The following is a 24,554-nucleotide window of genomic DNA, read 5'->3' on the forward strand; positions in this document are numbered from 1 at the left end:
CCCTTTGCCCAATTATTTGCCAAACTTGATGGCCAAGTAGTCCACATACTGTAGCTTCTCTCTTTCCCCAAATAATTAGGCCTATAAATGGCAATTGAGTAACATGGAAATAAAATAAGAACATACAGTTCTATTTGTTCTCTCTCTCTTCTCTCTGCTTGTTAATTTAATTTGTCACTTACTTTTATTTTATAACCATTTTTATATTCTTTTCATTTATAAACTAATATTAACAAATTAATACCAACATTATTAATTAATATCATCATTTCTCATATATTCTATTTAATATTATTTTTATATACCCAACCCTTCGAAATAGCCATATTTTGGGATTAATCCATAATTAGGAGGGCTAGTGTGGGGCCCTGACCCGAGTGAAGTTAGGCCCAGTTTCTCTCTCTCTCTATGTGCACCAAAGTTCCGGAAAAATCTAGACTCGGAGAGAAGAAGCTACAAGCTTCCATTATTCTCACTATAACTGAAATTCCCAAACTCATTCTTCTTTCATTCACTTCCATAACCGAGCTCTACAATTCTCTACCTAACTAACATTCTGGTTGCAGCTTTGATCAATTGAGAAGGACCTAGTACAAATTTGTATAAATTCATCTCAGAGATTTTTAGGGTTTGTTTGGACGCTGTTGTTAAAAGAGGAATATGGATACATACTATTCATTGAAGATGAAGAGGAAGGATTTGGAAGATGTTAATGATGAATTCTCTGATTTTTCACTTTCCCTTCCCGCCAGAAAAATGCGTCGACTGGTAAACCTCCAAATTCTTCTGTTTTTTTTTCCTGCAAGTTTATGAAATTGATGTTGAAGGTAGTGATTAGTATGATTGTTTTGTTATTTTATCAAGTGTTGTAACTTTTTTGTTTTAACTAATGGAGGTTGAACTTAATTTATTCAAGTATTGGAATTGTATGAACTTTAAATAGAGTAGAATGCATATAGAGGATTTAGTATAGATTGAGACGGACTATTGGATTTTTACTATATGGAGCCTGGGTGCAACTGGTAGGTCACATGTTCCAACTTTGGAAACAAACAGGTTAAATTGTGTACAATAAACCCTTGTGGTATAATCCTTCCTCGGCTACCACGTATAAGCGGTCCGCTTGTGCATTGGACTGCCCTTTTTAACTATGTGGGTTCGAGATTCTACCACAACTACTTTCATTTACTGGGTTCGAAATCAATTATCTGTTCTTCTTTAGTGAATTTGTAAACACACATGGTATGTCAAAGCTACACGTAAATAACACTATGGAGTGAAGCGTAGTTATGGGTGTTTTTTGTTGTTTCAACTTAAGAGCAGAATGGATAGAGAGGATTGCTATAGTTGACTCCAACTAAGTTGGGATTGAGGTGTAGTTGTTTCGTTTCAACTTAATTTATATCCCTGTTTGTTGGCAGAACTGAGGATGAATCATAGAATGTTCTAAAATTACTATCGCCACATTCAGTTTGTTTTTGAAGAAATTGCCTGTGTTTGTTAGTGATGTTTTCTATTTACTCTTACGTTTAGGATGCAGATTTGCCTCCCATAATAGAAGAGGTTGAAGAACCAGAGATTCCTATAGATTTTGAGCAAGCAGCTACTTATCAAAGCTTCGGAAGCAATGCAGTAAATAGGGGTCTAGTAATTGAAGAACTGCCAAGTGTGCCCGAGAATGAAGAGAGGGCAATTGTTCTTTTCAAGCCTATGAACACACCTCATGTGCATTCCCCTTCTAATTTCTCTGTTAAAATGTATCCCCAATTTATTAATGGTTTCAAAAGTAAGTCTCTGGTCCCTGTACTTTTAGTTGTTAATTTAGTTTATATGAGGTTGTTTGGTAGTTTTGTTGAAAACATTGAATGCAAAGCTTTATTTATGTGGTGTTTTTAGGTTATATTAATATGGTTTAAATTACCTTGAGATCAACAGGATGTATGTAGTATCGAATTGGTGGTGCCGTGGTGGTGTGTTTCCTGTTTTGATAACCTGTTAAGTTCCACAGCTTGGAAAATAATAGTGAAGCTCTGTCCAAATTTGGGAGAAAGGTTACGAGAGGGAAAATGTGGCCTTGAATCTATCAGTTCTGCTGATGTGACTAAGGGTAAATTGGCAATACATCAGTTCAGGATGAGCTGATTAGAGTTGCAGTTAATATGTAAGCCAGCTTGGAATGCTAAGGCAAACTTTAGGTACTTTCTAGAATGACACTTGTCAATGCAAGTGGAGGTCAAGTAGCTCAGTCTTTCTTTTTGACTAATTTATTGGTGAAAGAAGTTAGAAATCCCTGTTCTCTTTGTATAACTTGTTTTCTTAATGAACTGATCATGGAGCTGAACTTAAGGAACATTAGAATCCTGTATGTATTGTTTTGGCTTCTACAGATCCAGTTATTGGTTTATCTTTTTAGAGAAAATCGATGTGATGCTGATGTTGCTTAAGGTGAGGATTTGATTGAGAACATTTTGACTGAGCCTAATACGATCCATGGGCAAAGACACAGAAGCTGGTTGCGGTCGTCGATTCCTTGGTTTGATTAGACGTTGGTGTTTTTAGTGTATTACCTAGGTGAAAAAAATATACTTTAGGCCAGAAAGGGTAGCTTTGCTCTAGTTTCTATTATCGATAATATGATCTGCTAATCTATTTTCTCTTTCCCATTTACGGTTATTTAGCTGAGAAAATATATTCTGCTGAAATCCTAATTGATTTGATAATGCTTCAAGGCTCAGAATCAGTCTCTGTATGTTGTGCAGGCCAAGTCTTCTGGGATAACCGAGCAAATGCATTTCGACTAGCTGACAATGAAGGAACTCCACAGGAGGACTCTAGTTCTGCGCAGGAGTGTCTAGCTGTTGTTCCCTGGGTTCCATCTCAACTTCCTTGTGCAGAAGAAGCTGGAGTCCTTGTTCAACCTGACATTTCAGATATGATGGATGCTGAAGATACAGAGGGAGTAGCTATGGATGTTGAAGATAGCAGTGTGAATGCTGGTGCAGTTAGTGTAAATGAAGGTTTGCATCATTGGCAACAACAGCATTGTATGATGACAACTCAGCTGCCTCCGAACACATCGACACCTATTCCCTGGTACCAGTAATTGGCAAAAGGATTAGGATGTTATAATATTGGATATTATTAGAACTCTCCATGGGTGTCCATCGGTTAGGTATGGAAGGAGGAGGAAGTAAATAGTAGATAAATGTAGTAGAATGCTGATTGAATTTTTTCTTGGTCAAAGATCCGGAGGCCGTTGTTTTAAAGTCAGCTATCATGGCCTCTAAATTTGGAGCGAAGAGCTGCTTAATAGTTTTCTAATTCTAATATCTCAGCTCTGAGATGAAAATGCAAATTATTCTCCATGTCTTGGATATGATTTTTCCTTTGTTGCTATGCCTATTTTGCTTATACTGAGAGAGATTCTGGAATAGTCACTTGGGGAACAAAATTTGTTCGACTCATATAGTAGTTAACGAAGGAAAAAAGACAACTAGTTACTACTTAGCATGGGTATTTTGATATCTTAATTATATAATCTGATTTAATTTTGTGGAATTTTCATGTTTATGAGAACAAAAATACAAACAAAATTTTAATTTTAAATCATTTCCAAACGGCTTAATTTTAAAGGCAAAAGTCCCTCTTAATCAAAAGACCACATTACTTTCAGTTTACCAAAGGTAAGAAACAATATACCCCCAACTGTAATTACAGTTAAATAACTATAGAATAAGAACAGAACAACAGTGCTTTTAACTTACAAGAATCAATATGGATCTGAGATTAGGAAATCAACAAATAAAAAAATAAATAAAAATCTACATCTTGTGACTATGAATTTTCTTCTTATATCTTGCAAACCTCTCCTCGAACGTACATATTTCAAATACAAATACAAGACGAGCTACCTTGAAAAAAGAGCAGCTTCGCCCAAGTTACAAGTCAGCCACAAGAGGCATAGTGGAGACTGTTAACTTAATCGCCTGAAACATACTGCTTCTCTGCATAGTACTTCTTCTCGCTTGCTTCTTTTTTTGTGTTCCTTTTCTGCACAACTCAACAAGGCGCGTTACTGCCAAACTCCAATTTACCATGATAAAGCAAAATTTAATTGCAAACACTAAAAATGATAAGAAAATGAGGATGCTAGAGCAAAGGATGTAATAAAATCTTGACATGCAACGTTCTTCTTCAGAACAGAACAGAACAGGGCAAGTTGAGGTTGGCAGTCTGCAAGAATGATCGGGGTGGGAAGACTCTGTGTACTAACGGAGAAAACAGAATATCAACATGCATTGAATAGAAAGTGGAGAAATTCAATGTGCACGAATCATATTTCAAACATAAATTCCAAAAAATACTTTAATCTGATGAGAGGAAATTGATAATATGGTCTTTGTAGCTTTACAATTGACTATATATAGAGATGTGAGCATTTCATGGGAATGCAAGTCAGTCTATGAGGCAAACGGAGTCATACATGGGCTTTTAAACCTAGACATAAGAGAATATGCAATTAATGGTTTATGGACTTAATTTACATGTAACCCATGAAAGGAGGTTAGAACCCCTTAATTTTCAACTGTCACATCTCGCATAACTAAAGATTCCTACAGTAAATTACTGGATTCTTAAGGTATTGTATTGCACAACTAAAACTCCTGTAGTTAGGATTCTCTGTGGTGGTCAGTCAGGTGAGGTAATGGAGGATCCTAAGGGCCTCTAGACGGCATGTTACATCTTAGGAAATTTATACACTACTTTGTGAAGCTACTATTTCTTCTGACCACCAATGCTTTTGACTTTCCGAGTCAACTGACACTTTATGAACTAGGTCACACCAGAAGTGGAGAACACAATGCTAAATTTTTACCCACCAAAGTATCTAAATCATATTTAGAAATTTGATACTGTTGGGCATGGTAGTCAATCCAAATAATGCTTCTTTAGAAGTCTATCTCTTCCCATCGTTTTCTCTCTACAAGTGGCATGTGTGTACATCCTCAAACAGCTAAATGCTGTATAATCTACGGACTAAGAAGCAAATGAATAAGTGCCACTTACCACATATATCTCGTGGTTGGCAATGATCCTTTGAGCAACTGAAGTCGTTGTAATATCTTTAGGGCTCTCAATTACTCGGAAGATTCCCATGCTTTTAGGAACTGCATAGGGATCATTTTTTTCCTGCAGCAGCCAATATTTTACTCAGGAACATGCTTCTAATATTTGTTCTTTTTTATTTTTTGGCGATAAAACAGAAGATGTCACTGTGCAACAACCAAAATTTGCATATACTTACTCCTGTAGAAGAGTTCCTTTCAGAAACTGTCCCATGTACAACCACAGAAATATTGAAAGTCGTTACCTAGTCCATGGCAAATAGAAAAAAGTAAAATACATTAGTGACCAATAAGAAATGCAGATCACTTTCTTTCTCCTTTGCAGGTTTAAGAGAAGAATGAGAGATAAATGAACAATTGATTTCTAAACAAAAGGAGTAGCTTGTTATAACAAAACGCTCTTGTGGAAGAATGGCAAGAAGCCACTCTTCTTGATGAATTTTAAGTGTTTAGGTGAATGTTTCAAGCACTATTAATGACCTACAAATCGTAGCGCATTAGACTCTCAGTTATAGCAGCACATTTTTCATGGTGATGAACTGTGAATCTTGGACCGATCATTACACAGTTCTATAAGATAAATATGATTTCACAATATATTGAAGAATTCGCTAGTATACAATTAAAGGGAGAGCATGAAGTCCCAAGTCATTGGGTCCACCAATCTAATGGGCCATCGATAATCCTCACCTACATGAGAATGTTGAATGTTGGGATGTTTAACAACTAGCCAAACATCAATTGTTTCCATAATCCTTAAATTATCACCTTATGAAACCTTAGCCATTTTCATTTCTGTCAATTTGCGACAAAATCCAAGGTGTGGAACATTTTATACCCTGGCGCAGAAATTTATTTGCCGAAATGTCTGTTTTGCCTTCCAAAAGAACCCCTTTTCCAGGGAGAACTATAATACTTATGTATCAGGGCAAAGTGTCAAGGACACACAGGTGAATGATACTTCTTTTTCATCAATACAAAATCAACAAATGCAGAAGAAATTTCTTTTAAAAAGAAAGAAAAAAGGGACAAGAAAAGCAGCATTTTTGCTTTATCTTTTGGATATACAATAAATACAATTAAGTAGGCAAATCTACAGAAAGTAGAAATAAGAGAGAAAGAACACGTCTAAAAGGTCGAAGCAAGCTAACCATATCCTGGGTCACTTCCCAAGGGGCACCAATAATGACCTCATCAACATAGCGGCAGGCAAGTACACTAAGACTTCGCTCATGAAGATTCATAAGTGGATACTGTTGTCCACGAAGTTCACTGCAGGAAGTAAAATTAGTTAATTCTCTATCTTCGTACTCATAAAAAGTTTGTTAAATAAGATAACCACAGGTTCTGAAGGAGTACAGTGAGAAAATTTTAGAAAGTCATTACGAAACCATGGTATCTCAAAATGCAAGTGAAAATACAGAGACAATCACACATTCAGCTTATCATGATAACATGAAAATGAGAATTATTTTGTAATTCTAATGTTAATTACTAAATAAGGGTTCATTAAGGATGTGATCTTAGAGCCTTTCAATTGACAGTGCAGTTTGTCCATTGACAAATAAAATCAGGGTTGTCACTGGAAGGATGTTATTGGAAAGCAACATATCAAACCAAGCATAGAAAAGTACTACTACCATAAATATACCTGATAGTCTCGTCAGTGTAAACTCCAACTAAGATAAAATCTCCAAGCTGTCTGGCACTTCGAAGAATCTGAGATGGGTTAAAAATAGTATCTTACTCGTAAAATTGTATACTGATGCTGAATCAGAAGACACTATATTAATGAACTACAGAGCACAATAAAAAAATGAAAGACACTAAAGTCAGGTAAGGACTAGAATTGAAGATTAAGTATAGCATGTATAAAAGGCAAAACAAAAACATCCAATAGTTTGGATATCAAGTCTACCATTATAATGAGCTTTGACGGTTCAAAAGTATTTATTACAATTAATATAAAATACTATTCGATTCTCAACATCATTAAGGATAATGACGAATACTGCATCGTCACCGTGAGCCTTAGCATTAGCGTGCATGTAGAAGGAAGCTAACTTCACAGAAAGTTCATAAATCATCCAGATTAACAATATCACAGACATTAATATAGGTGAAAGTCACACATATGATTGCACTATATATACATAATAAAGCTTGACTAATTCCAAAATCGTAAATTAGAGATTTACCTCCACATGGCCAGCATGAAAAAGATCGAATGCACCATCAATATACACAACTCGAGCATTTGGCCCAGGCCCCTAAGAATAAAAAAGGAGAATATTTACTTTTAAGGCTCTAGGAGAAAAAAAACAGAATGACTCCAACGAGAAAAGATAAGTGAGACTTAGGGTTTTCTGTAAATCACCATGAGCTAATGGGAATTAACTTTATCACCATATTTGTTGTTCCAACTTCAAAAGCGTGAATTCATTTACTCAAGCATGATTCAATCATAGGATATCACATATGAATGAGGTACATCGTCAAGTTATTCATACAAGTTTCCCACAATCGAACAAAATTTTCTTTTTCCCTAAGAATAGAGGATATATTATCTCTCAGCAAACTCCCTAGTAAGTACTAGCCAAGTTAACTGTATGTTTTCTGATTCATCAACTCCATGAGGGATTTATCATAAAATTTTGCTAGCATCTGCAGGGGCGTATCTAGGTGGAGGACAGGAGGAGTATAGGTTCACGTGAATACATGCTCCTCCGCCTAGACCATGTATAGCAATGCTATAGTTTTACAAGATTTGTTAGAAGTATATGTGTGCACTCCAGCTCAAGTGTCCTGTGGTGAAATAATTATGGGGGTCACCTCTACAAATGTAATCAGTGGTTCAAATTCCAGGTCTGTCTTGTTATTTCTTTCTTTTTCTAGAATTGAGCCGGGGGTACTTTTTTCTTTTTTTGTTCTTTCTTCATTTGGTTTATTTTCCAAACTCCCCAAGTTTAGACACAAAGTAAGATATATCTGTCTCCGTGTGTGTGTGTGTGATAATCACTAATTTGAACCTATAATTTCAAAACTGTTCTGGGGTAAGATTTACAAAAGCTGTATGATTTAGCACTGTGAAGTGTAGATTCAGACGTAATGGCTCCAACAAAATTCTAATTCTAAAGTTGAGTAGTCTTCAATTGATACTCATAATGTTCACATTGAAAATTCAAATAGAAAAAGGAACAATATACATCTGGCATGAGGCCTCACAAATAAGTAGAGTACAGCTTGTGGTACCTTTCCATTCGAAAATTGCACAATCCGTCTAGATGTGGGCAGAAAACTAGATATGTGATTGATCTTCGACATTTTTTCCTCAGCATGTACATGGTTCATATTATCATCTTTGCCAGGGAGAGACGAATTGGAGCATTCTTGAGAAAAACTTCTAGCAGATGAAAGAATCCTTCCTGCAAAACATGATTGTAAAATCCATGAGAAAACAAAAACATACTCATCGCTCTTAGTATGTTGTTCCAGGAAACATTTCCTTTTATTCACTGTTTTCCAGGATGTTTACTGAACAATCTCTTTAATTTCATTTCATTTCTGGTCTTGGGAAAATAATTTGACTATAGAAAATTTTCTCCTTTCTGAAAAAACACTATCATACACAAGTCTTGTGATATTATCAGCTATATACACAACTTTGGCACATGACAAACAGTCTAATATATAGCAGAATCATGGATAGCCAAAAAAACCATCAAAAGAGGCCAGGGGAAGAAGAAGAAGAAGAGGGACGAAAAATGGAAGATTAATGGCCTCTCTACATTATTAATTACATATGTATGCCCAAAGTAAAGCTATGGGCGGGAGTGGCAAGAGTTTGCAATTAAACGATCTGAGGTGGTGGAAGGTTCATTTTATACAGAACACAATCTTATTAAAAATCAGTTCAACTGCAAACACGAGGCATATTTATGGAATTTTTTAGCTATATTAGCATAATAGATTGCATGATGTGCTTACACATCAAATCTTAAAACTGAACCAGAATAGAAGAGATATAGTACCTACAATATCTGTGCTGGAGACACCTTCAGTGCGTTTAATCTGCTTGTAACGACCAGCTTGCTTTGCTAGGGCATAAGCATCAGTTCCATTGGGAAGTAGACAGGGATCATCACCGTGTATAATGTAATCAATCTTATGCTCAGTAAACAGACAGTTCATGAAATCTTCAGTAATTGCATAAGGAGCATTGGCAATTACTCCATCCACCCACTTCAACCCACTAATAAGGGCGAGTCTGCAAAGCATCTTAAATTAGATGGCATGTGAGGGTCAGGAAAAACTGAAACAGCTGAATTGATGAAACAAAATGGTATCACATAACACAGACATAAATAAGTAGCGCTAAATTCTTTGTCAAGTAATTAAAGGGAATGCTAATTTATATTTGACCTTCCAAGAACTAAAAGACATTCACATTTACACACAGAGAACATGAAAGAGCCTATAGGCATAAATTGAAGGGAGAAATTTCCTTCAAGAAGTTTCTTCTCCATAATCGACTTCATGTCAAAAACTTTCTTAGGCTAATCAAGATTCAAGGTCAAACTTTGAAGGACAGTGCTGATAATAAGTCATTGATCAACTTATGTCCTGAAGTGGACAAGAGACCTATTAACCTAATCAGATAGTTTTCCACAGTTACACCTTCAGCCCAGAGATGGTGCTGGGATAAACTGCACGTGCGATGGGATCTCAAAGAGGATTTACTACTACTTTTTTATGAAGAAAGATCCATTGCTAATATCGAAGATGATTTGCAACTCATAGACTAAATACTGTCTCAGTTGCTGCCTTTGCCAAAGGACCAGCAGACAAGGCAAATTAACCACTGGATGAATGCAGGAAACAACGACAACCGTTGTTAGTTTTGATATTATTTAACAATGTTCAGCTATCATTTTCACTCAAGTAATTGGAATCTTGAAAAATATCATTTATAATCAAGATACTTTACATGGATAGTTAATGAGGACTTGAATTAGTGCATCTATTTAATATACCTTAATCTTGATAACAAATCGCTATCAACATGGCTATAGGCTGTCATCCTACATAAAATATGGATTGCCCAAAACAATACCATCTTTACTAAGATCTCTTTTAAGAACTGTACTCGCTCGTGCATTTTATAATCCTTATTGCATTTTATCAAAACAACTTTAGCAACCAAACCCAACCTTCCTTTTTCAGACTAGATTTGTTCTTCACCTATCCTACTTAGGCAGGGTGGAGAAGGAAGAAAAAGACTACAGTGTATCTTCTCTAGTCCACTGTGTCATTAGATTTTAAACATTCATGTAACACATATAGGTGAAGCTAACGTTCCTAAGGTAGACATGAAAAAGTACAGCTTTCTATGGCACCACTCGAGTAAATCAGGCATCAAGCAGAATGTAATACACTAAACTACTTTTTATCTGTACAAAATATTTTGCAGATAAGAGAAACAAATATAAAATCCAATCAATGAAAGATGGCGCAACTAATCAAACTTGTACCTTTCTTCCATGCATAAAACTGGTGGACCCTTATTAGCTACAATTTCTTCATCACTAACAACTCCAACTATTAACTCGTCTCCTAATTCTTTTGCTTGTCTTATGGCATTTGCATGACCATAATGCATCAGGTCAAAACACCCATCCATATAAACACGAATGCGCTTCTTCCCACGCTTCGTTTTAGGAAAGATACTTAGATTGGGTAAAAGGTGGGGTAGAGTAGGAACACTGATCCCTGTTAAATAGCTAGTAGACACCCCGAGCAAGGCTGCAGTTAGCATGACTCCACCAAAAAGCCTGGGGTAGTAACACAGCCTTTCCCCAATCCAGTTATTGCTTTCAAAATCCATTGGCCTCCTCCCTCTAACTTGTCAGGGTCCTTGTGGACCTCTTCTGTAAGAGAGGAAAAGAGGCCCTGCACTAAAGAGCAACAACTGTATAACCAAACGAACAAATGTAAGTTGTAGAAATAAAGCCTGATCACAATAATCCTCACTTCAATCTGAAATCAGAAAAATAACATCTAACAACAGTAAGATATGCTGGTCAAGAGGATCAAATGAGATGGAATAGCCAATTAATGAAAAGGACCAAATCTCATATGTTGGGGGATAAGTACCAAAAAGATACAAAAACTCTATTGCTATAACAATCCAAGTTGAATATAAACAAGAACATCTAATAAACAGGCACAACAAACACCAAACAAAGTAAGTTTCATGCTCAATATAATCCCATTTCAATCTAAATTCAAGAAAACCAAATCTTAACTACAGTCAGGTGCAAATCAATATACAATTCCAGAAAGGACCAAATAACACAAATGGGGTTCATCAGTATGCAAAAGATGGCAACTTTATTGGTACAACAATCCAAAATTAAACAGAAATCACGAACATGAATAAGCATATACAGCAACCAGAGGAAGATCTATCCCTTTTTGGATTGGACCATGTATCACTGTAATTTCACTGTCATTAAATCTATATTCAGCAAACCTAAAAAGCCATTCTTTTGGCAGAAAAAAGGTTCAATATGCACAAACACCAACCCAAACACATGAAACAAAACAAATATTCTGACAAATCAAGAAATAAGATCTGGGTGTTGCATGAAGATCAAGAAATATATTGAATTTAAAACAACTAACACAAATCACAGAGACATGAAATCAGGAAATGAACGTATGCAAATCAAGAACTTCCAAAATAACAATAAAAAAATCAATCTTTTTAATAAAAAAAATGGTGGGGTGGAAATAAAGAAGAACCTGAAGGTGGGAAAGTGGAGAAGTTGAAGAAAAGTGAGGGAAATCGGTTTTGGTATGGTGCAATTGAGGTTAACACAACAGAAATCTATAATTCTGCAGAAGAAAAAGGAGGAATTTGTCGGATCAGAATCTTCACCTTTTTGTATTTCTCACCCCTTTATTCTCGAACCTCATTCATAAATATCACCAACTATTTTTGTTTTTCCCGCATATGTCAGATTCCATATTTCATATCTCATTTTAATAAAAATAACATAAAGATATTATTTTCACTCGTTCAAGTGCATTAAAATTAAGTAAGAAATAATAATATAATAATTATAAAAACTAATAAGGAAAATATTGCATAACTTACATTAAAAAAATAATAATAACAATAACAAAATAACGTGATAATCAAGATAATGCTCTGCCTGTTATTCAAATATGAAATTGCTCAACACTTAAAATAACGTGATAATCAAGGTAATGTTCTGCCTGCCATTCAAATATGAAATTACTCAACACTTAACATACCGACATAATCTTTCATGATAATAAAAAATCAATTTTGATTAGTCGTTATCAATGAAGTAATTTGGTGTTCAGTGTAGAACTGTCAGATTCATGTCATTTTCTTAGAACTATTGCCATATGTTGAATGTATGAGTATGACTTATCAATTAATGAAAGAAATAGTCCGGCTTGACAATTTATACATAAAATGTCAACAAAAATCATTTTCTTTACAATTTATTGCAAGTTTTTTTTTATATAAAAAAGGGACTTAGCTAGTATTTTGTTTATGAATTCAGCAAAATTTAATAACTTGATGCAAATTTTATATTTATATTTTTAAAAAATATTTAATATATATAAATAATTTATTAAAAAACTAATAACTTTCATTTTTAGAATTTAGTACTTATATATTCAAAATTCTAACTTTATTTCTACTTATAAATATCTTGATCCATGTTTTTATTTTATGTTGGAAGATGTTCTCAATCGACACTAATACTTCTTTTGTTCCAATTTATATTAAGAGGTTTGGAGTATGAAATAAAATATTTTTGTATTACAAACTTGGATATAGATTGTCTATATATATTGTTGACACCCAATTTTGGTCTGACTTTTGTAAAATTAATATTTTTAATTTTTATTTTGTTAAATAGTTCAAAAGTGCACTTTTACAATTTTAAATCAATTTTATCGATAATTATCCTTAGATGAGGATTTTACCAGTTTATTTTTTTAAAATTTTAGTTATAGTTATTTTTTTATCATAGTTCGTTAATTTGCATTTTTACATGCCATTTGTTATATTTGTTCATATTCATTTTAGTATTTTTAGCACAGTCAAGAATATATTAAAATACATATAAATATTAAATTTTTTCCACAATTATACCTACCCCACTAATCACACAAATTTACCCCACAATTACACATACCCCACTAATCACACAAATTATCCACACAATTATACCTACCCCACTAATCATACAAATTTTCCACATAATTTTACCTACCCCACTAATTACACAAATTTTTCCACAATTTTACCTACCCCACTAGTCACACACAATTTTCTACACATATATAACTATTTTCAAACTCTCTCTCTCTCCTCTCTTATTCTTCCTAAAAAAACACACTCATCAACAACTACCACAAAAGTCCAACACCTATACACTACAATTTTCTACACCTATATAATCATTTTCAAACTCTCTCTCTCCTCTCTTATTCTTCCTAATAAACCACACTCATAAACAACTAAAATAAAAGTCCAACACCTATACACTATAATTTTCTACACCTATACAACTATTTTCAAACTCTTTTTCTCTCATATCTAATTCTTCCTTAAAAAAAAACACCCATAATATTTATTCTTCTTCTCTACTCTCTCCCTCACTCTCACTATAAATAACACCAATTTTAACTCTTCTTCACTACTTTTATCCCTCTCCTTCACATTTCTCCATTAAAATCAACCAACAACCACCAAACCACCAAAATCCTCTTCTAGCCAAACACACTTCATTTTTTGTGAGGTTTAAGCTTTCACTCTCAAATATAACTAGACATAAATGTTGCTTCACTTTGTTTTATGATTTGTTGTTCTTGTTGCTATGTTTTGTTGCATTTCCACGTATATTTTGTTCTGTTTCAGATCTGGACGGAGGGGTTCAAACTCTGGACATTATTTTCTGTATTTTCATGTTCTCCGATCATTATTCATAATTCTCCGTTAAGTTTTTTTTATTTACTATTTTTATTTGGGTCATTTTGTTCGGCATTTTTATTGTATCATTGTTTGTTCTTGTTTTTTTATACTTATTGCTATTACTTTTCATATTGTTAGATTATTTCTTAAAGGGTTTTAAATTATTATTATGGTTGTTGTCCTACCATTAATGATATATGTATATTTTTTTGCTATGACTAATTTTGGGTTGACCCACTTTGCTTATTGTTTTGTATTTAGGAGATTGTTTACCCCTTAAATTTTTATTTAAATCAACCGTGAATATATATTATATTTTGGTAAGTTAAAATTGGCCAATGAAAAAATTTCTTCGTCGGTTTTCGAGGCCCCTCCATTTTAAAAGACGAAAATTTTAGTTTAAGTTTACATTGCATATTATATATTACAAATTGAAATTGGCCGATGAAGAAATTACCGTCGATTTTCAAGGCCTCCCATGTTAATAAGACGAGATTTATTTTTGTATTATTATTATTATTATTATTATTATTATTATTATTATTATTTATTCATTATTAACACATTTACTGAGTGTCTTTACAGGTGTTGTAACACAAACCGATTGATATACATGGAGGTGACTGTATACACTGATATACAGTGTATATACAACTGCGATATATAGTGAAATTGTGCTTAAAGCCCAAAACGCAGATGACCCAACAGCTTAGTTCAGGCGTACAGAAACTAAGTGTCGGACAATATTTTCATGTGTTATTTATTATTTATTTATATTAATTCGGGTTGTAATAATTTATTCACTTGTGTTATTTATGCTTGCTTAGATATTAATTTTAATTTGTTTTAACTTAATTAGATTCCCATAAAGATAAATCAATTCATGTTAATTTACTCTTTAGATGATTTTCTACCTTTACTTAGGTATTTGGTAAACTTTACTTTTTTTTTATACATGTATATTATTTTCAATGTTTAAGTTTGATTATTTTTTTTTTAATTTTAAAGTCTTCATTTCCTTTTAAATTGATATTTTTAAAAGTTAGTCAAATAATTTTCAAATTGTCGGATAATCGCGCGTTAGCAGCCACTTTGAATGCTTAACACCTTCTCAAAGTGGAAATAAGAACCTCATACCTTTTTCTTTGAATTTTTAAGACTTAAATCTGTTAGGGTCTTTTAAATTAAGTTTTCTTAATTTCTTTAAAAAATTAAGTGGCGACTCCTCTTTTTTAAAATTGATTTTTTTCTCTATAAAGTTGAAATTACTTTTAAACCGTCTTTTTCTGACATAACATATATTATGATAAATTTATATATTTAAAAATTATACCAAAAATACAATAAATCAATAGAGCTAATGATTCAAATAATAATAATAATAATCATAAAAAAAAATTAACTCCTTAATAACTTTGCATAAATTAGGACAATAAAAACTGTATTTCTTTTCTGAAAGGGGGTCAATGTCAACCAGATAAAAGTGAGAGAGACTAATTCTCTTTTGATTTCTTTATCTTCTAGTGGTTCTTCACATCATCTAGATAGCATGTGAGAGAATCATCATTCTTCACATTATATTTTTTTTTAGTTCTCTAATTTCTTCTTCTCAAAGAAATTGAGATTTTTAACTTATCATTTGGTCCAAATTTAGAATAAAAATGAGTGATTTGTTGAAATTTTTGTGATTTGGGTGAATTAGAGTACAAATTAAAAGCTTTATTGTTGTTGTTTTTTTTTTTTTTAAAAAAAAAAAAAACTCATAAATGAATTTGTGATTTGTTGAAATTTTAATAAATTGATGATTGAGGTTTATTGGAGATATCATTCTGAAGTTATAATTAAAATTTGAAGCTATTTTATCGATGAAGATTTTGAGCCATTTGGTGATGTTATTAAACCATTTTAATGAAATTTAATTGGTTAAATTTCCCAGGAGACGAAACCAATTTGTTATATAATATTGTATATCAATGTAAAAGTAAGTATAGTTTTTTTATATAGATTATTATACATTTTTTCACAAAATTGATATATGATTTACAATAAATATATAATATTTTATGTTATAAATAAACATTGTGGTGAAATGAAAGTTGGCTTTATTAATGTAAACTACATATATATATAATTAGTATACGTATTTGTGCGATGCACAGATAATATAAAAATATTTTTTTTAATTTTTTTTAATTGTGATATCTTGTTCGAACATGTTAAATGCTCCCTCTCCTAATGTCCCACCTCATCATCCACCCCTTATTCCCCATAATAAATCTATATGAATAGAGACAACGAATCATGTTTTAATTATTAATTTCTCTTCTTATTAATATAAATCAAAAATTTAGTTATTTTGTTTACTCCTGAATTTCTAAATTGTTTGAATTTTTATTTTGTTATTCATATCTTTTCAATTTAAAATTTATGGTCAATAATATATATATATATATATATATATATATATATATATATATATATATATATATATATATTTTATCTAATTACTTCATTATATTTTTAAAGTATTATCTCTCCCCCCCCACCCTTTATCTTTAAGTATATTTTTTTTACTATATGTTAATTAATTTTTGCTAGTTTGACTTTGAATGTTTTTCTTTTTGTGTGTGTGTTACACGAAATAAATAGTTGAGTTTTCTTATTTTTTTATTTCAATATATAAACTATTGAGTTTAAATTTAAGTTACTTAAATTTTTATATTTAAATGCTCATTGAATTCATTATTTTGGAGATAACTACACTATTTTTCTCATAAATTGAGGAACTTACTTTTTTTTTCTTTATAATTTTAGGAAAATTCTAACCAACTCAATATCTATTACAAATATGTAACTCAAATATAAATTGAAATTAGTGGTAAGTTTCAAAATGATCTGTATATCTGATAAGATTATCAAAATTCAAAGAGTCTGAATTTAAATACAGACTTATTATATAATTTCAAATTATATACTATTAAATATATTTTTTAAAACACTTCACTCATATTAATTCAGTTTTTAAAAAAACTACTTACATGTGCAACGTGTGGGTAGAATAGACTATAAAATTTTTAGTGTTAATCAATAAAATAGATAGAAATCGGTTATGTAAATGTTATAAAAAATACCTTAAATAGGTCAAAAGGTAATAAATAAGAAAAATTTTCACGTGAACAAACGTTATTGAATTACCAATTTCTCAATTTTCTTGTCTTCATTCAAAATCTCCTACAACACCTGATTAAATAAATAGATCATCACACACATACAAAAAATGCATGAACACTTATTTTAATAAAATAATAATATAAAAATAATAACGAAAGTTAGCATTTAAAAAGCAAAAATGCTTGACTAAAATTTTTGATAAAAGGTTATCAAAAAAAAAACAAGCAAAATAAGAACAAAACAAATTACTTACTTCAATTCAAACCTATATATAATTAATGATCAATAACAAAAAAAAAGAGAAAAAAGCTTAATATTATATATAATTGTAGGAGAATGTATAAGAAAGGTTAAGAAACTAGAACTCTACTCTAACTCAAATTTCACTTAAATTCAAATTCAAATATTATATTAATTTTTTAATGAAAGATTTTTACTGCTGCTGCTGCTTATTTATTATTGGCTTTATTAATGTAAACTACATATATATAATTACGTAGATGTAAATGCATTGTGTACTTGAGCCTTATATTTTGGAAAAGTCTCCAATGGAAAAATATATAGATGCAAACAGGAGCGGAATTAGATAGGAATAAAGAATTCATTTGCATTTCCTTCGGATAAAAGTTATGCTATTCATATAAAATTAAAATTCTTCTTAATGTATATAATTGAACATTTAAAAAAAATTCTGAATCTAAAATCAAATTAACAGAGAGGTGCCATGAGACATGAGTGGTGTACCAGCTGGGACAACCCCATTGGATTCTCCTTCCATCATGTTATCCCATTTGTAATTTTTTTAATTTTTCAGTATGATACACACAAACCGATGGACATGTTGGCCACTTGACCTGCACACAATAGAAATTAGCACATTTATATGTATGTGCAAATGTTGTCATATTCACTCTTTTGAACTAGGACAAATTTAATTGATATTATTTTCCATTGTTGCATTCATTATTATTATTATTATTATTATTATTATTTGAGCATATAACGAGGAAAAATATAAATGTTGCAACAAGGAGAGGTGAGAGGTTGGATAAAGTGGATATTAGAATAGGTAGAGATAGGGCGAAAAGTATTGGAGAAAAGTAATTACATAGGAATGACACAACTTTATCTTACTGAGAACATGACTTTAGATAAAGATGAAGAGAATTGATACCTTCAACTACCTTAGGAACTATGTTCTTAAGTTTACGTTTAAATGACAAAATAGTAATAAAAACACAAAGATCTTTTAGTGGAAAACCTCCTCGCTAGAGGAGTAACAATCACACCTTCTATTATCTTTACAACTCAAAGTTTTATGATTACAACTAATAATCAAAGGAACTCACTCAAGTACCTAAACACACAAATAATTCACTAGAATTGTTTCAACTATTCCTATCTAATACAAGAAGTCAAACTCACTCCTGGCAGCAAACACTCAAAAATAAAACAATATAACCTAGCTTTTATCCTGTCTCACAAATAACTCTTGAACAATGCGTATTGCCTTTCTTCAAGCTGCTCTCTATTCGTGTATGTGTCTGTTCTCTGTATGGCCTTCAATGGTTTATATAGACTCAAGAATCTTGAATCTTATTTGAACTAGAATTTCGAAGTGAACTCCTACTTGGACATGGTTGCTGCAGTAACGTAAGCTTCCCTTTTCCTAGTTGGTTTGCATTGCTCATTTATACTCTTTTCCTTGTTCAACTAGAATTATCAAAAATAAACTTTGTCTCATCAAAACCTGTAAATTCCACGTGACTACTCCTCTTCACTCTTCAATTTCCTCCTTTTTGATGATGACAAACCTATACACTTTACGTATTCTATTTTTGTCAAAACCTGCAATTGTATCAACAACTCAGCACAAATGTGTATATCTATCTATCTTCTCCCTTTTGACATCATAAAAAAACAAGAATAATAACCAGTGAAAGAAATAGAAATCAAAGAAAGACAGTACCATTTTACCAAGCAATCAAAACATAAGAACTTAGAGTAGTCAATCTACATCACATATACACAATTTAAGCCATTACTAAGACCCCAATCAAAAAACAGTTAAAAAATACACAAAAACTTGTAACAATGTCTAATATTGAGAACCAGGATAAGGAAACAAAAGAGAGAGAAGCAAGGAAACATCTTGGGAAGGCTAGGAAGGATCAGGAAGAGGACTTGGGATTTGAAAGAAGATTCATCAATGACTGAATATTTTGTACATGCTTAGCCTGCAGATCAATCATCTTAGTCTTGAGGGCATACACCTGAGCCTGTGAGGCTGTCAAGCACTCCCTTAAATCAGCATTTTCTTCCTTCAACTGTGTAATCACTCTGAGAGCATCGTGTAATTCCAGCAAAGATTAGGTCATGGGGATGGAATCTTTTTCTTAGACAAGGGAGCTGAAACACAATCACACTCCTCCAAAGTAAAAGGTGTGATCCTGTCATTTCTAGTACCCATAGTCCCCTTTCCAAGTGATATCCCAAAGCTTTTGAATGCATCAGTAGGGAGAAACCCATACGCAAGTCCATGTGACCCAATTTTATGAGAGATAACTCTGCCCATATGCTTGATCATCAATGCGGGAAAGTTGATCTTATCATTCAAATTCAAAGCATTCATTATCCCCATGTCCCTAATACTGGCCTCGTGTCTTCCCCCCTCCCTCCGCCCCCAATAAGATTTCTTTATTGACAATTTCAAATAATAATTTATGGTCAGGACATATTTCTTCTTTTAGAACTTTCCTAGGCACCCTCTTTTCTTTCCCTTTAGTGAATTTACTAGTTAACATACAGTCATTATCATGTTTCCAGACATATTACTCCAGCCCTTGTGAAGGAATACCCAAGATTTCACCCAACTTAACAACATCAAACACCATTTCAACTCCTCTAACTTTACTACTTACTACTAATTCATCAAATATTTTCAAATTCGCATAAAACTTAACCACCTCCTCTTTATACATCACATGACAAAAAACCCTAAACATATGCTCCCATCCCTGAAAAAATAACCTATCTACCATTCGCACAATAAAAGGATTAGACATTACCTCATCGTTCAGAACCTTTCCCTTCAGAAAAGTCTGAGTGGCATAGTACGCATGTGGTCCAAGGTGAGGGAATCTCTCATAATTCTTGTTTCTACCAACTTGAGGAGTACAAACTTCTTCTTCTTCATCTTCTTCAATTGGCTCATCATTATCTCCTATCTTCTTTTTCCTCCGGCTATGCGAGCCCTCCTTTTTTCTGCTACCAATTAGGCTTCAGCCACCTTTTTTCTGGTAAAGGGAATTCTTAGAGGGAGAGACGGAGAGGGTTTTGGTAGTGTTTTCGCCAGTGGTTTGAGGGCATGCTTCTTTTGGGTGCCAGGGATTGGAACAGTCATAATATTTGTACATATAGGGTTTAGAGCTATATCCGCATCATTATCAATCTCAATATCAGTAGGCGAAGAGGGTTTTGAAGTATTCTGAAGAGGGATGTTTGTCTCGAGGTCTTCAGATAACCAGGAGTGTTGTCACGCTCTAATAGGATACCCTAGGTGTGGCTGGCACTTGGAGACCATTACTGCCCTAAGCGAACCACTTGATCTGATCACTCATTCAAGCACTCAGCGGAAGACTCGACTCAATAGATAATTAACTCAAGTGGACATTTAAAACATCTTCATAAATAAGAAAATAATAGATTTAAAATACTCAAAGTATAATATACTCAATGTCATAAACTCAATAATAAGATTATGGTTTAAAAAAATAGATTCTGAAAGAATCCTTCTACTCAATTCTACTCTGTCTATAAAACCTCTAAGTGACTCATAAGAAGGTACCGATACAAGTCCACGGATACCTCAAAGAACTACTGAATAATAAAGGAATGATTGGAAAGAAAGGAGATCCTTCGAATGCAAAGAGGTCTCACAAAAACTGGAGAAGTAGATCCTTAATGGTGCGCCTGTTGATGATCTCTAATACTGTATCTGTATCATAAAATGATGCATGCAAATTGAGTCAGTACATAGAATGTATGAGTATGTAATATAGCTGAAAGGAAACTTTACTCAAAGACACTCAACTCAACTTAACTCATGGGACTCACTCTGAAATAATTCAACTCAATAAAGCATGAAGTAAAACAATACAAATGCTTTAAATTATATGCAATAAAAGATGCAACTCAGTATATACACATATAATATTTTACTCTTAAGGAGTTTCTCTAATCGACAATCATCACTTATGAACCAGTTATGATATAATGCTTAAAACTGACATTGCCGTAGTCGTCCAATATCTTGCTAGGGCAAAGGGCCCTCAAACTCATGGATACAATATAAAAGTCCTATTTTGGGACAATAGAGGCTTGGCCTCTATCTTATGCTGGCTACGTAGTTTATGGGCTCACCCCATATCGGTGCTCAATATTACTCCGAAAATATTCTATTATGCTCATAATACAATAAGTGAGAAAATTTACTCAATTTACTCATTTAGTCTCTTTAGGACTTTAACTCAAGACTCAACTCATGTCAACTCAAAGAATGCATTTAAAGCATAAATTAACTCCTCAACTCATCTTTTCTCTTTAAAATAGGTATAATCTCAACTCAGTGAATGCATTTAAAATACAACAACAACAACAACAACCCAGTGGAATCCCACATCGTGGGGTCTGGGGAGGGTAGAGTGTACGCAGACCTGACTCCTACCAATGTAGGACGGCTGTTTCCGAAAGACCCTCGGCTCAATAAAAGCATAGAAAAAGGTCAGACAAGAATATTAGAATAAATAAGTAGATGACGAAAATGATCCAAACAATAGATAATTTAACTTCTCAACTCAATCTCAAAATTGATGTCTTAATGTAATAATGTTCAACTCGTTTATACTCAAAATACTTATGTTCAAGATACTACTCAGGGAATTTCTTAACTCATGCTCAAACTCTTTCTCAATCAAAGATGACACTTGTTATTCTTTAACTCAAAATAAATGCATAAAATATTTAATGCAAGACGTTCACAACTCGTTCTTTTAAACTCTGTCAATGCATAATACAATAAAATCTCAATTAGGGTTCATATGGATATAAACACGAACCCACACTCTCAACAAGACCCAATTCAAGAAACTCATCAAATAATATCATAATACATGTACAATAACACAAGAAAATTTATATACGAACTCAATAGGAATGATAGATAATTCAAGAACTCGATTCATGGAACTTTGAAACTAATCTCAACTAAGAAAACTGAAGATGTAGGACACGTGGATGGACTCAATCCATAATATGGGTAGCCTTACATACTTTAAAAGCTCCACAAATCTTGATGAAAAATCTTTACTTGAAGAAGAACAATCAAGAGGCACTTTTTTGAAATTCTTGGATTTGTTTTCTTGGAAACCTTATGTTTGGAATTTAAGATATCTCTTAGAGATTCATGAATAGATGAAGAAGTTTGGTTTGAAAATCTTGAAATCTATGAAGAAGGACTTACCTTATTGAAGAATCTTTAAAAAGAACCCTAACTTGATGTTTTCTTGAAAATTCTTGAGCGTTAAAGTTTAGGAGTGAATGAGAGGGTTTTTAATGAGGAAAACTGATTTCTACATGATTAGAGATATTGAAATAACTCCCCAAAGGGTTATAGGATAAAAATACCCTTAAAAAAATAAAGGAGGCATCATTCGGCTTAGGCAGTGGAGTTCACATCCTCTCTACATCGCGGAGCCATCGCGGACTTTTGCCAGGATGGAGCGTCTTTAGTAAAATGGTCATAATTTTTTACTCCGAACTCCAAATGAGGCAAACTTGGAGGCGTTAAAAATAAGACAAGTAGATATTTAATTTGATGATCTTATACGGAAACTCAATCGGTAAAGGATATTTCAACTCGATTTAGTACTAGAGGTTCCTTATGACCCCAATTCACCTCAAATATAATTCAAATTCTTAGGAATTGATCTTAATATATATATAAAATTAGAATTCATTGGATTTTGGCCTATACACATAAGAAGAATAACTCGAGTCTTAGCTTGATTGTTTTTGGAGAATAACAATAGTTGAGAAAGTTGGATTTCTGCGGTGTGGGAGAGTGTAGTGGTGATAAAGGATTATTTTTTTGAGATCTTGGCATATAAAATGGAAGTGTAGGTGAGAAAGAGTGAGAGAGTTGTTCCCCCTGAGTTGGTTCATACTCTTCGTCATCAGAATAATCGACGAGTGGTATAATTTTTTGTGAGAAAGCCATTATTGTTGAAACTTTTTGGTTGATAAAGTAAGAGAGAAAGTTCTGAGTTTTGGATTTTGGTTGAATCTGTGGGAGATGTGAAAATATGAGGGTTTTGTTTTGAAGGGGAACATGAAGGGTTTCGTATGGGAAAGAGTTTTATTTGATAGTTTTGAAGTGACGGTTTGCGAGTTATTTGAGAAGTAGAGTAATCATTTAAAGTGCAGTCATTTGATTTTCTCGCTTTTCTTTTTATAGGGTTTAGGATGGACTAAAGGAATCGGGTTCTCAGACACAAGACAATGATAATTTTGTATATGATTTAAATAATTTTTGAGAGGGATGTGCATACCTGAAGGACCTGGTCATGCAACTTGTTCCCGTAGTCTTTTTGCAAGAAAATGAAATCTGCAAATCTCTATCCTGTAATCTTTGTTAAATTTGGTTTATCATCCCTAATGCCAGCCTATTTCTTTCAAATGCTTTATTTCCAAGAGATTTAGTGAAGATATTAGCTATTTGGTTGTCAGTTCCATAGTTCATTATCTTAATTCACCCCTTCTCAACACAGTCCCTAAGGAAGTGATGTCTCACATCGATATGCTTGTTTCATTTATATTGGATAGAGTTTTTTGCCATGTTCACAGCATTTGTGTTGTCACAGAAAATTGGAATACTGTAATGATCTAAACCGTCCTTAATTTTGATTAAAAAAAGTAACAAGAATTTGGCTTGATTGAGTCCCATCACCCCACCAGAGCAGGATGGTCTCGCCGGGGCGCCGCCGCTAGAGCAGGAATAAGGCCGCCAGAGCGGAAAGTCATGGGATAGAACTTAAGTCCCAAATTTTCTTATTTCCCCACTTCTTCTCAATCGAGGTTAGAGGCAAGGGTTTCTGCAAAAACCCTCCGAAAAGGCTGCTCTTGAATGAAGAAGAGAAGGGGAGGGAATCTCAGCTTTTGGAAGGCTTCAACTCGTGGAA

The 24,554-nt window shown here is 33.0% G+C and overlaps 2 protein-coding genes and 1 long non-coding RNA gene across 4 annotated transcripts; 1 reads left to right on the forward strand and 2 right to left on the reverse strand.

The window, feature by feature from the left end:
• The first annotated feature begins 338 nt into the window (after nt 1-338).
• On the forward strand, nt 339-3,395 carry LOC129880687 (uncharacterized). Its single transcript, XM_055954842.1, has 3 exons — nt 339-768; nt 1,534-1,786; nt 2,760-3,395. The coding sequence occupies exons 1-3, from the start codon at nt 661-663 to the stop codon at nt 3,101-3,103; spliced, it is 705 nt and encodes a 234-aa protein (XP_055810817.1). The 5' UTR covers nt 339-660; the 3' UTR covers nt 3,104-3,395.
• Nucleotides 3,396-3,750: 355 nt separating this feature from the next.
• On the reverse strand, nt 3,751-12,168 carry LOC129880688 (ethanolamine-phosphate cytidylyltransferase-like). 2 transcript variants are annotated; one of them, XM_055954844.1, is made up of 10 exons: nt 12,067-12,168; nt 10,658-11,094; nt 9,158-9,393; nt 8,379-8,551; nt 7,325-7,396; nt 6,778-6,845; nt 6,278-6,398; nt 5,306-5,371; nt 5,068-5,190; nt 3,751-4,050 (listed from the first exon to the last, which is right to left on the reverse strand). In XM_055954844.1, exons 2-10 carry the CDS (start codon nt 11,008-11,010, stop codon nt 3,979-3,981), a joined length of 1,284 nt encoding a protein of 427 aa, XP_055810819.1. In that variant the 5' UTR covers nt 11,011-11,094; nt 12,067-12,168; the 3' UTR covers nt 3,751-3,978. The 2 variants fall into 2 exon arrangements, with proteins under 2 accessions (XP_055810819.1, XP_055810818.1); XM_055954843.1 differs by having other exon boundaries at nt 11,931-12,136.
• A 6,373-nt stretch (nt 12,169-18,541) lies between these two features.
• Nucleotides 18,542-24,176, reverse strand: LOC129876697 (uncharacterized). Its single transcript, XR_008763400.1, has 2 exons — nt 23,925-24,176; nt 18,542-21,313 (listed from the first exon to the last, which is right to left on the reverse strand). It is a non-coding gene; the product is annotated as an uncharacterized LOC129876697 (long non-coding RNA).
• Between the last annotated feature and the right edge of the window lie 378 nt (nt 24,177-24,554).

Source organism: Solanum dulcamara, chromosome 2, assembly GCF_947179165.1.
Source record: "Solanum dulcamara chromosome 2, daSolDulc1.2, whole genome shotgun sequence".
In the NCBI taxonomy this organism is placed as follows: domain Eukaryota; kingdom Viridiplantae; phylum Streptophyta; class Magnoliopsida; order Solanales; family Solanaceae; genus Solanum; species Solanum dulcamara.